This window comes from Vipera berus, assembly GCF_964194415.1.
Source record: "Vipera berus genome assembly, chromosome: 8".
Lineage (NCBI taxonomy): Eukaryota > Metazoa > Chordata > Lepidosauria > Squamata > Viperidae > Vipera > Vipera berus.
In genome coordinates, this window is record NC_138211.1 from 20,768,009 (window position 1) to 20,782,267 (window position 14,259).

The window sequence follows — 14,259 nt, forward strand, 5'->3', positions numbered from 1 at the left end:
AGTGAAACTGCTTGCCTCCAGAAGTTGTGGGTGCTCCATTGCTGGAGATTTTTAAGTAGAGACTGGATAGCCACTTATCCTGCTACAGCTGGGGGTTGGACCAGAAGACCTCCCAAGATCCTTTCCAACTCTATTCTGTAATAATTAGCACCTTGATGATGTTGCCTAGTTTGGTAATGAAACATTTGTAAGAAAACCTCGTGTCAACCAAGAGGTCTCCCAAAGATGGTTTTTCAGGAGGTGACTGGACTTTGTTTTGCTTCTCATCCAAGAAGCTTCCTCAGTTCTGTTTGAAGAAGCTTCTTAAATGAGAAGTAAAACATCTTCAAAGAAAAACAAGAAAGTCCCAACTGCCTGCTGAAAAAACATCTTTGGGATAACTATGACCATTGATGACTGATAATTTCCCTAGACATCAACTGAGAGCTACTTTTATTATTATTATTATCTCTGGGCCAAAATGAAGGGGCCTTGCTGTTCTCTGAGCTTGGTTCTTTTACTGTAACTTTGCAAGCTGCTCCCTTGAAATGGACGGCATGTTAAGTTTATTAAATAATAGTTATAAGCTTTTAGACAGCGAAGAAGCCACAGACACCGGGGTATTTCTGATGCTTCCTAGAGCCGATCCCCATTCTCGTTTCCGGGTTGGTGTTTACACACCACACACCAAAACAAGGGAACTGCGGTTTACCTACCAAGGGAATTATGGCTTATCAGGAGACGTTCCAAGGAAACGTGTCCCGTAGATGGCCACGTTCAGACGACCCCGCGAACCGCTTAGGCCGGCCAAGCGTCATTTCTGCAGGCCTGCGGGCAACACTTGCCCCACCTGCTCAACCCTAATGCGACCCGGCCGGGGCTCCCGAAGACGGGGCAACCTGGGCTCGGGAAGCCACGTTTCTGGGGGTCGCCCACCCCTCCCCCTTCCCGGGAGAACCCCCAAACGCATTTCGGATGAGCCTTGGTGGAGCAGTGGGCTAATGCCTCCTTAAGTAACACCAGCTGCCTGCAATTAGTGCAGGTTCGAGTCCCACCAGGCTCAAGGTTGACTCAGCCTTCCATCCTTCTGAGGTAGGTAAAATGAGGACCCAGATTGTTGGGGGCAATTAAGCTGACTTTGTAATAATGCCGCTTGGGGGCCCCCCAAAAGCCCTAATAAGCAGGCATATACATAGAATGAAGGCTACTGCTAAGCTTGTAAGCCGCCCTGAGTCTTCGGAGAAGGGCGGGATATAAATGGAAAATAAATAAATAAATAAATAAATAAATAAATAAATAAATAAATAAAGAAAGAAAGAAAGAAAGAAAGAAAGAAAGAAAGAAAGAAAGAAAGAAAGAAAGAAAGAAAGAAAGAAAGAAGAAAGAAAGAAAGCCGCGCGGCACCGAGGCGGGAAAATTCCGCGCGTAGGCGGGACCCAGCGGCCGGGCCGGCGGCGAGGCCGGCAGCGGCGAGGCCTCCTCCGCGACGGGGGCCGGTGGGTCAACCGAGGCGCGAGAGCGGGGGGGGGGGAACCGGACAGCCTCCTCAGGACACCGGAAGCCGCGGGGCGCCGCCCCCCCCCCGCCGCCTCCTCCTCCTCCTCCCGCTTCTCCGCCCCTCCTCCCCAAAAGGGAAGGGGCGGGATTTCGGCGGGGCGGGGGGCGTGGCCTCCCCTATAAATACCGGCGCCAGGCAGCAGGCGGCCTCATTCCTCGGGTGCTGCACGTCGCTGTCGCTGCTGTCGAATTGCGCGGTTTTGAGGCTCGTTTTTTTTTGTTTTGTGTGTGTGTGTGTGTGTGTGTGTCTGCGCGCGCGCGTGTCTTAATTCCCGCTGCTGGATTTGACGCTTCGCTGTTTCTCCTTCGGCCTCGCACGACTCGCCCCCGCCATGAATGGTTTCCGCGACAGCAGGATCGAGGAGGGCACCTTCCTCTTCACCTCAGAGTCGGTGGGGGAAGGGCATCCAGGTGAGAGGAGATGCGGAGCGGGGGGGGGGGAAAGAGGCTGAAGGACCCGGCTGGGCCAGGTCGGAGGGGAGGGGAGGGGAGGGGAGGGGGGGGTGGAATGAGCGGGAAGAAGGGAGGCCAGGGCGCGCGCCGCCGCCGCCGCTCGCCCCCTGATTGGCCGGCGCACCCCGGCTGAGTGACGCACGGGCGGCTGCGGAGATCGGGGAGGGGGAGGGAGGGAGGGAGGGGCGGCCCGACAGTTAACACGATCCGCCTCTCTTTCCCGAATTTGGAGGGCCTTTCCGCCCCCCCCCCCGCCTTGAGGTGGGGGCACTCCTGCCCCCCCTCCCTCCCTCCCGCTTTCCTCGCCGTCTCGGAGCCAACCGGCGAAGGGGTGCGGGGCGAGGTGACGAAAGCGGGCCCTCTCGCGCGCACGCGCACTCCCGCTCGGCAATCGGCGGCGCGGCCCGCATTGCAGACGACCACGTGGTGCCCGCATGGCGAGACCTTGGGAGGCGAGGATGGATGGAGGGTGGGGTGGGGTGGGGTGGGAAAGAGGGGGGGGAAGAAAACCAGGACCCAAGATCGCCTCTGGGCGGGGGGGGGCGGCTAGGAGGAGGAGGAGGGGGGGTACAAGACTTAAGGGCAAAACTGGTTCAACGCTTTCTGATGAAAGAGACAAAAGGAAGCATTGAAGCTTCCAGGAAGGATAAAACCCACCTGCCAAGAATCGAATATCGACTGCTCTAAATCGGTGTAAGCTTTTAAGAAAAAATCGCCTTCGTCCTCGAGCTCTTCTGCAGCAAAGAGGCTCACGGGGAAGAAACGGAATTTGAGAAGGTTGGTTGGTCGGGCTTGGAACCAGACACGAGCAATCCTGGTTTGGATGCCCAACGGATCTTGGAGGCATCTTGCCATTTCCATTGTCTTCCGCCATGATGGCTGAGCTTTCGGCAGGGGGTGCTTCAGCTTGCAAAGGACTGGTTGTGATTTCCAGCAGTGGGGGGAAAAAGCAGCTTTTGCGCCATGTTAATTTAAAGTGAGTTAAGATCCATTTTTGGAATATTGATGCATTTGAGGTAAAAGAGGGAGAAGTTAGTGCATCACCCACGCCTCTGCTACAAAAGGGCAGGAACAACCGGTAGATCATCTTTTCCGCCATTGACATGTAGCCATTGAACGCCATATGTTTCATATTGAAGAAGAGTACTGTATAATGTTCCCTGCAGGGTGGATCAGATCTTTGTAGTCTTGCTTTTTGGAATAAATAAAAGATTTGATAATCATGTACTTGATGAAATGAAGAGACCTTGACCCCTTAACTGCCCATTACTGTAGTTCCTTTCATACCATAATTAAGACTCTGACTTGTTTGGGGAGCCATGCTGTAAAACAGTATGCAGGATATCAGTTGCTAAAAGATACACAATCTCTACTAAATTTCTTTGGAGAGACTACTAGAAATTCCCTGAAATTTATTCCGAATCCTGAGCTGAAATTTAGTTTGTGAAACTGATAAAATTACATTTTATTATAGAACTTAACATCAGAATGTACGCTATGTACATGAGCTTTTTCTGTTACGGCATCTACCAGGATATTGATTACATTCTAAAACAATGGGAGCCACATTTCTTCACTCTGAGGGGGATGTTCATTCTAAAATAGTGTGGGGTTTGTTTGTTTTTTGGAAAGCTATAGGAGCAAGCATTGTCTAGGTAGGAGTTAGTAGCATTGATTATAGTTGTTGCATTGTCTAAGGTGTTGCTTGCTTAGGTACTCCAAAGCCATATCAAAACAATCCAGCATTTGATTCCATAGTGACCAGTCATTCCTACAAGAAACCCGCAGACAGGATATGGATGCAGTGATGTTTGTCCACTTATTTTACCTCCCAAGATTTCTAATCATTTTAGTATTACACCGTAGTTTAAGCCAAATCTTCCATGTTTCAGCTTTATTGATCAATAGTTTTTATAACTAATAGAATTCCAAACATGTTCAGTGTTAATAACATCTTCTGGCATGTAATGATCATGCCTCTAAGGTTACCATTCCCTTGTAAAAGGATTGGGATGAGCCTTAATTGCTAGCTTGATAATACCACATTTAACAATGCAATACATTTTCTCTTGTCCTTACTGTAGCTGGGATTGTTCCTTGTTCTCCTTGTTGCCATCTTGTGTCCCCTAAAGAGCAGGGTAGTGGGAGAGTGCAAGTATAGCCTTTTATAATAGTGTGTAAATCAGTAGTGGCTTCTTAAGCTCTTAATTGACTGTAGGATATTCAAATTTGGCGTTTTCTGAGGGGATGTAAAAACCTTAAAGAACTGGAACTTTGGTATTAAGCTTTCCCATCCTGGGAGGTGTCCAAATGTAGATCTTAATAATTTAAAATATGCCCACCTGGTAAGAGTGGGTTCAGGGCCACTTTGGTATAATGTTTAAAGGTGCCAGGCTACAAACAAGGAGACTTGAGTTGTAGTCCTGCCTTGAGCAGAAAAGCCAGTTAGGTGACTTGGCCAAGCATGTTTTTTTTTCCAGGCTTAAGAAGGCTGTGGCAAAGCACTTCCAAGAAAACTGCATGCACTTCTCCAAGCAGTTACCAGGGACAAGATTGACTTAGAAGTTCACATACTGACATCTGGACAATTGCAGCTTTGTTATCCTTTGAGTAACTCCTATGAAGAACGCTTAAGTAGTGAATTAGCAGAAACCTAGTTTTCACCTTGCCCCAAAACTAAGCCAAGAAGTACATACATAATAAATAACTCTTGAATAAAGTGCGTGCAAAATTTTGTGAAGCTATGTTTCATGATTTATTGGGCTTGTGCACCATCAGCTTAAACCCAGCCCTTGTGACCCTTTATCTAGGTTTTTCTAAAATGAACTGTTTACAAGAAATGATGGCTGCTCCCAGTTCATGTAAGCTCCCAGTTCACTGCTAAGCTTGTAAGCCGCCCTGAGTCTTCGGAGAAGGGCGGGATATAAATGTAATAAAAATAAATAAAAAATGTACTAAGCATTGGGTTGGCCTGAAAGATTACATAGGGCCGGGGAAAGGTCGGTTTGCAGTCAAATTACTTGTAAAAGAGATGACCTGAACAGACTTTGAGAAGGAGAGGTTATTTTAATTAATCAGTGAAATAATAGGTTTCTTAAAATGTGGAACGGTACTTTTTGGAACATAAAATGTGAAAAATACTCCTAGAAAGCACAAAAAATAATGGAAACTTTTTGTTTTCAGACAAGATCTGTGATCAAATTAGTGATGCTGTTCTTGATGCACATCTGAAGCAGGATCCAAATGCCAAAGTCGCATGCGGTGAGTGCATCTGGCTTTTTATAGAAGGGCTGAACAGTATATTCAGTATTTTTTACCAGTGAAAGATTCTGTTGCACTTGGAACTGACTGCGTTCAATCTTATGCTCCAATGCAGAAACGGCTGCAAAGACTGGAATGATTCTCCTGGCTGGGGAGATCACATCCACTGCTGCGGTTGACTATCAAAAAATTGTTCGTGAAACAATCAAGCACATTGGCTACGATGATTCATCAAAAGGTGAGCAGATTGAATGCCCGCTAGGCTAGCTGCCTTTTTTTGCGCTCCACTGTTGGATCAGGAAGCTTCTGGTTTTGGACTATTTAACTTTCTCACCCTAAGGTTAAACTTTTATGTGTTTTAGGCTTTGACTACAAAACGTGCAATGTACTGGTTGCTCTGGAGCAGCAGTCTCCCGACATAGCTCAGGGCGTGCATCTTGACAGGAAGCAAGAAGACATCGGTGCTGGGGACCAGGTTGGTATTCAGGCCCTATCGATTCATGATCCACTGGAACCTAATGTGAATTCCTAGCGCTTCTCTGTTGGAGTCTTATGTTTATTCTCCGCATGTTGTTCTTGCTTCAGGGTTTGATGTTTGGTTATGCGACGGATGAGACCGATGAGTGCATGCCCCTGACTCTTCTCCTGGCACACCAGCTGAATGCAAAGCTGGCAGAACTCCGTCGAAATCATATTTTGACTTGGCTGCGACCAGATTCTAAGACCCAGGTAACGACGGTTGGCATCTTCTGCCTGAATGGCAAAGTGGGAAGGCACGCTGACGATCCCTTTTTCTGATCCATCGAAAGAGACGTGCTCCTTTTGGCTCCATTTCAGGTGACAGTTCAGTACAAGCAGGATCGTGGGGCCGTCATTCCCATTAGAGTCCACACGATTGTCATTTCCATTCAGCACGATGACAGAATTGGACTGGATGAGATGAGAGATGCCCTGAAGGAGAAAGTGGTCAGAGCTGTTGTGCCTGCAAAATACTTGGATGATGATACTATTTATCATCTGCAACCTAGTGGCCGATTTGTGATTGGTGGTCCCCAGGTATGTCAACAGTTGGATTTTTGTTTGTTGTCTGATCTTGGACAAACAGTATATTGGCAGCTATCTGAAATGACTACACTGGGAAAGTTCAGAGGTACTTGGCAGTAGTTTGTAACAAAGCCAGGACTTTGTAAGGGAGCAGAGATGTTGTTTAACAGAACTGAATAAGAGTTAGAATGGACCTTGGAGGTCATCTAGTCCAACCCCCTGCCCAAGCAGGAGACCCTATACCATTGCAGACAAACAGCTGTCCGATCCCTTCTTAAAAGCTTCCAGTGATGGAGCATCAGCAACTTCTGAAGGGAAGCTATTCCACACTGGTTAATTGTTCCCACTGTCAGGAAGTTTCTCCTTAGTTCTAGGTTGTTTCCATTTGTTCACTTTCCATCCAGTGCTGCTTTTGCAAATCTTAACCTAAGATTTGTACCAGGATTGTGTAATAAACACAATTGTTGTTTTTAGGGAGATGCTGGTTTGACTGGCCGGAAGATCATTGTTGACACTTACGGTGGTTGGGGAGCCCATGGAGGAGGGGCTTTCTCTGGAAAAGACTACACAAAAGTTGACCGTTCAGCTTCTTACGCCGCTCGCTGGGTTGCCAAATCCCTTGTAAAGTCTGGCCTGTGTCGACGAGTGCTTGTTCAGGTATGTTTAGCCAGTTTCTTGGGAGCTAAAAGGTGCTGGGATCAGTTTTGTTCAGACATATTCATCTTGCGGTTCTCTTTTGGGGGGAACAAGCAGTGCTGTCAAAGTGTCGAAAGAGATTACCTTTAAGTAGCCCAAGGGATTAATGCCACAATATAGGGCAGACATGTCAAACACAACGCCTGGGGGCCGGATCCGGCCCGCAAAGTGGTTTCATGTGGCCCGTGAAGCCATCCTGGAAACTGTGGGAACGGCCCCCACTGCCTTGGCCCTGGCCCAGAGACCCTCCTTCTGCCAGAGACCCTCAGATCTGTCCCACTCCTGCCCAGGCCCCCATAGGCACCCTTGATGCGAATGATGTAGAGCTGGCCACGCCCACCCAGTAGGCCATACACACTCTAGCCACGCCCACCCAGTAGGCCATGCCCACCCAGGCCACACCCACCCGGCCCCCTGAGGGCAACCACAATGCTGATGCGGCCCTCAATGAAATTGAGTTTGACACCCCTGATATAGGGAAAGGGAATATAGCTAAGTGTGATGTGCACAGTGCTGTTGGTTACACAAGTCCATGCCTTTTATGGTTTTGTAAAATGCTTGTTTCCATACTGCTCATATGCTACATCTAGCCTTTTGCACTGGGTACTTCTGACCATGGTGAAGCTCATCAACTCCAGCAATTTTCTTGGCCGCCTCCTTCCTCTCACCCTCTTACATTCATTGGGGAATCTATTCATTCTTGACTGTTGACTTGTTTTGTTAAACCTTTTTAAATACGTTGCATTGAGCTTCTGTTTTTCAAACTTTAATGTCCCTTACAAACACTGAGCCAAAAAAGTCACATGCATTTGTTCCCTCCATTTTCCCTTCAAAGTGCAACTGCGTTTGTCTTCTATGTAATTTTGAGGTCCATAGTCAGCACCATGTCACCCAGTATCGGCTACAGATGGGTTGGGTTTTCTGTCGGCAGGCATGGGATTGCCTGTATCCCAAAATACACTGTTTAGTTTTGAGGAGCCTTGGTGGAGCAGTGGGCTAATGCCTCCTTAAGTAACACCAGCTGCCTGCAATTAGTGCAGGTTCGCATCCCACCAGGCTCAAGGTTGACTCAGCCTTCCATCCTTCCCAGGTAGGTAAAATGAGGACCCAGATTGTTGGGGGCAATTAAGCTGACTTTGTAATAATGCCGCTTGGGGTGTGTGTGAAAGCCCTAATAAGCAGGCATATACATAGAATGAAGGCTACTGCTAAGCTTGTAAGCCGCCCTGAGTCTTCGGAGAAGGGCGGGATATAAATGGAATTAAAATAAAAAATAAAATAAAAATAAATAAAATAACAGCACTGGAAAGCACTGATGAGTAAAGGCAAAAGAGTTTTCGAAAAACATGGAAAAAACGTGTTCCGTAATTTTGGAAGTAATACCACAAAAGGAGGAGGGGTTTTCCGTTCCTGTGGCCGACTCTGTATTCCTTCCCACTTGTGGTTCCTATTTGCTTGCAGGTCTCTTACGCCATTGGAGTCGCCCACCCAATATCGGTCTCTATTTTCCACTATGGCACTTCTCAAAAAACCGAGCATGAACTGCTGGACATTGTGAAGAAGAACTTTGATCTTCGCCCGGGGGTCATTGTCAGGTAAAACATGGTAGCGCACGTCCATATATGAACATGGAAAACGCATGGGGGCTAGGAAGGAGGAGATTAGGCATAAACGAGCAATGGCCATGGGGCAAATCTGCCCTTAATGTGCCGACATTTTGTCCTTCCTTCTGCTGTATGCGCCATACCCTGTACGAGGAGACCGAGGAAATCGGCCTGCCGAGCACGGCGTGTCTTGGTGTGTGGTCACAGGAGATGGCTACAGTATCAATCAAATCAGAGGTGATGTCCCTGCATTATGGTGTGTGGGAGGGGGAAATGCACACTTGGCTGCCTTTATCTCGCAGCATGCTGTTTGATATGTGGCTGTCGAGCTAGATTAGATTAGGTATGTAGGTTAATACTACTTTATTGAAAAGTCATAGGAATAGAATCTTGCAAGTCTGAATGCCCTTCTGTCCTCCTTCAGCCTTTAACTTTGTGAGAGCTAGGAAGGGGGGTTGTCTGAGATGTTGACTTACATGGATTCTTCCTCCAGACTCAGATTTTTTTGGGGGGTTGTCTTGATAAGCAGCTCTTCCTCCTCTCCCTCAAGGCCATTCCCTCTGACCTCTATCCACCGAATAGTTTTGGTGGGATGCTTCCCTCAAAAGACTGCTAGTTCATAAAGTAACTTTGAGGTGGGGGGAGTGGGGGTAGAATTCCTGGAAAGCAAAACATCTGACCTTATATACTGGATACTTTAGGTGGTTGACTCCTTGAAAAGCTAATGAGGAATTGAGCTTCTACGTAACACCAGCAGTTGAAATCTTAGTTCTGAACAATGCCAGAACGGTAGGGGAAATTTACAGAAGTTTTAAGTTGCTGTATAGCAAGCATATGATCATACTCCGAAGATCATACACCACGATTAATATGGTAATTGCAGCTTATATGGGTTTCATATACCGATTGAGCCGAGGCAACAGAGCAATGGTTAGTTAAACCCTAGTTACCTTTTTTTGTTCAGAGGCTAACCATCCTGGTTAGAACTTGTGGTGAACTTGGGGAAGCTTAGCTCCACAGACAGGTGGTGTAGGATTGTGCCTATTACCTGCCAGGGAAGTGGAAGCCTCTGCATTGAGGTGGGCTGATGTTGAGATAGGAAGTATCTCTTCTGGAGAGCTTCTGTGGTCTGCCTGGGAAGTAGACATTCATAAGTAGAAGGTAAGTATTTTATGCCCTCAGTTTGAGCCCAGGGGCTTAGGTTTCCAAGATGCACATTGGCAACGCTGTTTTTGACCCTAAAAATGGTTCATCTCGCCTCTTGTAGAAGGAATGATGGTCTCTTGAGGCCAAGACGTGTTGACCGTCCCCACTAATCAGCGGCCCCCCGGGATGTAGGTGCTTTTTGCTTTGTTTGGGTGAATGCTGTGTATTGAGTTACGGACTTGTATATTCCAGGGAGCTGGATCTGAAGAAGCCTATTTATCAGAAGACTGCAGCCTATGGTCACTTTGGTAGGAACAACTTCCCCTGGGAAGTCCCCAAAAAGCTTAAATACTGAATATGTTGGGCTTCTTTCCCCCAGACCTGTTGGTGTACATTACAGAGAAACCTCCAGGCTCCTTGGCGGGAAAGAGCCCCCAGTCCCTCAATTGGTCCTGTCCTCTGCTCTTAAACTTGGCACACTGTTTTCATTACCAGGAGTACCAGTCCTCTGTGGACCGCAAACTGCACTCTGCTTTCTCCTCTGCCTGATGGGCTTGATGTACAAGTAGAGCCAGTTGAGCCTAGGCACCATACAAAAACCCATAGAGAAGAAAGGCTGTCACCGTAACAGTGCTTCGGCCTAATCTTCTTGCATTGCCCAAAGGCTTGACCTTGACCTTCAAAAAGAAAATGGAAAAAAATAATCCCAAGAAACTTCCCTTGTGATGTGTAATGCAGTCTGTGGTTTCACTTTCTGCCCAGATGGTTAGAGCAGGGCAGCGCAGCAGCTGGTTTTGGAGACTGTCGAGGCCGCCTCCTCAATTGATTTCCTAGGAGCGGCGCTTGTAACTTTAAGCAGAGAGCTTGCATGTTAACACAACTCCTATTTGGAACTCCAGTGAAGTTCTTAAAAGTTCCTTAACAGAAGGCAATCCTGATTCCGTGCTTTTTAAATTCAGTCAACATCACATTGTGATCCTTTCCCACTGCTTTGAGGTTCATATATATATATATTTTAATCCTATGCAGTTTTAGCACTAGCCAGACCTCATTCCCCCCCTATCAAACGGGCACTGGGCAATCTTGGTATACTTTAAGACAGGTCAGAAGATTGTACCCAGGACCTGTAGGCTGCACACTTTGGGCACCTGGTTTTTTTTGTTTTTGTTTTTTTTTTTGTTTTTTTGGTTAGAGCCAAGAACTTCATGTTGCACAAATTTCCCAGTTTACTTTCACAATCAAGTCCAAACTGCATTCTGAAGGACTGGTGTAGCTACAGAGAAGCCATTCCCCTTCAGAGCACCCGTGCAATTGGGAGGATTGTGGAAAGATAACCTACATACTTGAAAACTTTTTAATAATTGCTTATTTATTGTGTTTGGGATGGGGTGTGAGTACAGAGAAGCCCTTGTCTCAAATGGCAGCTTTTAAAACTTTACTTTTGACACCATGAATTCCTTGACAGTTCCCAGCATTCCCTGATAGGCCAAGGTGTCCTACAGAAAAACCTTGGGTGTAACCTACAGGGGGTCTGGCTTGTGTAAAACGGGGGAGGGCAGTGCTGGGGGACCTGACCTTGGGAGAGGCTAACTTGGTTGGTGTTGTACAGAGAAGCCAGCTTGTTTACTTGCCCATCCCATGGTCGGCATCCTAAACAGGAAGTGCCTTTTGCGTTCCACTTTTTTTTCTTTCCTGGGCGTTTTATTACATATGTCTGGTTCTTGAAATTCCACATTAAAAATCTTAATAAAGTGCTAGGTTCTATCTTAAATGATGGTATGTGTATGAATTTTTTTTTTAAAGTAAAAGTTTTCCCCTGTCCAATCATGTCCGATTCTAGCGGGTAGTGCTCATCTCTTGTTTCCTAGCTTGAGAGGAGCCAGTGTTGTCTGAAGACGCTTCCCTGGTAAATGTGGCTACTGTGACTATACGCCAAGGCGCATGGAACGCTGTTACCTCCCCACCAAAATGGCGCCTGTTTTATCTACTCAGCTTTGTATGCTTTCAAACTGCTAGGTTGGCAGGAGCTGGGGCGAGGCCAGGAGCTCACTCCCGTCACGCCCTAGTTGTTGGGTCTCAAATTGCCAACCTTCCGATCAGCAACCCAGCATCTTAAGTAGTGCTGGGGGTCTGGCTAAAAGAACGGCTTCCTCAACGGTGCTTCCTGCTGCTTGACTGATTTTCATGAGCTAATGAAGTGGAAGACAATATTGAGTGAATGACGTTTAAACCTGGCTAAAACACATTCCCTAGATAAGAATCCATCTCAAAAACCTTATGTGTGGGAGATTGCCTCTCCGTGTTGGTAACTTTGAATGAAATGCTCCCTCCCCGCTATGCTGCTGAACAGAACAAGAGATAATGACTTGAAGAGAGTTCAGCTTGTTCCTGGAAGCTATTCCGGGCCATTTTCCAAAGCCGAGATACGGCCTTCTGGCTGGCTGAACGCAGAGACGTGAGCCACTTACTCATGAGTAGCCTGTGTCTAATGTTACTAGATATATTTTTTTTATCCTGACAAGTGAACATATATACTACTCCTTCCTTCTATTTTCCCCACAATAACAACCTAGTGAAGAGAGCTGGGCTGACAGAGGAATTAGCCCAGAATCTCCCAGATGTCTTTCGTGACTAAGGTGGGGCTTGAACCCGCTGCCTCCTGGTTTCTAGGCCAGCACCTCAACTACTACACCAAACTAGCTCTCTTAATACAAGGTTAAAGGCTGGGTTTTACAGCTTGTTTTACATGAACCGCCTGATCTGGAAAGCGTGGCTGGGGTATGGCTTCTTCCCTAATGGACTGTGCTCTCCAACTTAAATTCAGGGTGGGGGGTTGTTGAAACCTGGTTTTTGCTGTTTTTTTTAAATGGGACCAAGATACATCAACAAATCTCAAGAAAAGTGCTGTAAATATTTGGGACTGAATCGGGGACGATCAGCAGTAACAAAAGTTAATGATAAACTCGTTTTAAAAAGCAGCAAGGAAGAGAGCTGCAGGCGGAACCAGTTGCTTTTGTGAGATTTTATTCTGGGTTTATCTTCAGGTAAGCATACCTGCATCAACTGCCACCAATATGCAAATCAGAGCTTTGGTGGGGGGGCTAATTGGGGAAAGTTTCATGCTCCTACAGGAGAGAATCTCAAAAATACAGGGCAGAGTTACCTGGCAATGCCATTAGCATCTTTCTAATCGACTAATTAGTCAAATCTCTGGGACACCCTCCAATGCTTCCCCTGCGTCAATGTTTCTAAAACCAAAGAAAATTACCTTATTAATATGTCTTGCTGAGCAAATACTTACGTGGGCAGCTATTTTGGCTTTAGTACGGGAAAGAAAATCAAGCAGACTTCTGCATGAAAAGCTAATGCCATTTTTCAACATTTGTTGCTTAGCAGATGTCAAAAGAAGCAGGGTTGTGCCTATTTAATAAGAGGATGGGGCACCACTGGAAAATAGAAATGGGGCCCTATACTGCAGAAAAACCCGATTAATTTGAGTTAGATGAGCTAATAAGAGCATTTTTACTTTTTACACTGATTTAACAAAAAAACAGCATTCAAAATAATATCCCTGGCCAACATTTCTCAGCAACTGTTGGAGAGCAACTTTGGGGCACAGAAATTGTTAAGGAATAAAAGGCAGGTAATCTTCAACTTAAAAACATTTAGTTTGAAGTTACAGTAAGTGGCATTGGGGGGGGGGGAGTGAAATGACTGTTTTTCACATGACCGTTGCAGCATCTTCATGGTAGTGAATAAAATTCAGAGGCTTGGCCACTGACTCAAGAGTTGCAGTGTACTGGTTGACGTGTTCTGGGGTCCTGTGATCCCATTTTGCAACCTGACAAAGTCCAGGGGGGAAGCCAGGTTCACTTAACCATATTACAAACTTAACAACTGCAGTGATTCCCTTAACTGTGGCAAGAAAGGTCATAAAACGGGGGAAACTTAACTTGCTTAGCAACAGAAATTTTGGGGTCAATTGTGGTTGTAAGTCAAGGACTACCTGTAAAGAGACTTTAAACGGGAGCTTGGCAGCATCTTTTCCAATTGATGCTTTTCATTAAATGGTGTTCGTTCAGCCTTTGAACCTTTTTTTGCCATCATAGACTAATGCGTCTAACAATGTCTTCAGAAGTTTACCTTATATGCATTTCTGCAAACATGAAAACGCCCAATAAAGAAAACGACTTTTACAATTCCCTATTGACTTAAGCAACTTCTGTTCCCCACAGAGGAAAAGGTCAACTTCTGAGCAGTTCCAAAGTTCAAAAAATGACCGTTTACAGCACCTTTTTTAAAAATAATAATCCAGGAGCATCTTGCTCTTTTCCGTGCTTGTTTCTGCTGTGGAATTCGGGTGAAAGGTTGGATTCGTTTGACTGGCTATCTCAGGGGTAGGCAACCTTGGCTCTTTTATGACTTATGGACTTCAATTCCCAGAATTCTTGAGCCAGCTGGCTCAGGAATTCTGGGAGTTGAAGTCCATGAGTCATAAAAGAGCCAAGGTTGCCTACCC

The 14,259-nt window shown here is 46.3% G+C and overlaps 1 protein-coding gene across 1 annotated transcript; it reads left to right on the forward strand.

Annotated features, from left to right (window-relative positions):
- The first annotated feature begins 1,081 nt into the window (after positions 1-1,081).
- Positions 1,082-11,514, forward strand: MAT2A (methionine adenosyltransferase 2A). Its single transcript, XM_081333588.1, has 9 exons — positions 1,082-1,947; positions 5,173-5,250; positions 5,366-5,488; positions 5,613-5,725; positions 5,836-5,979; positions 6,088-6,306; positions 6,769-6,951; positions 8,452-8,585; positions 9,993-11,514. The coding sequence occupies exons 1-9, from the start codon at positions 1,869-1,871 to the stop codon at positions 10,093-10,095; spliced, it is 1,176 nt and encodes a 391-aa protein (XP_081189714.1). The 5' UTR covers positions 1,082-1,868; the 3' UTR covers positions 10,096-11,514.
- The last annotated feature ends 2,745 nt before the right edge of the window (positions 11,515-14,259 follow it).

What these genes read in the sequence shown, in the direction of transcription:
- MAT2A (XM_081333588.1), top strand. Translation starts at nt 1,869, where the DNA reads ATGAATGGTTTCCGCGACAGCAGGATCGAGGAGGGCACCTTCCTCTTC. An exon ending in TTGTGATTGGTGGTCCCCAG is followed by an intron (nt 6,307 to 6,768) that starts GTATGTCAACAG and finishes TGTTGTTTTTAG; the next exon opens with GGAGATGCTGGTTTGACTGG. An exon ending in CGCCCGGGGGTCATTGTCAG is followed by an intron (nt 8,586 to 9,992) that starts GTAAAACATGGT and finishes TGTATATTCCAG; the next exon opens with GGAGCTGGATCTGAAGAAGC.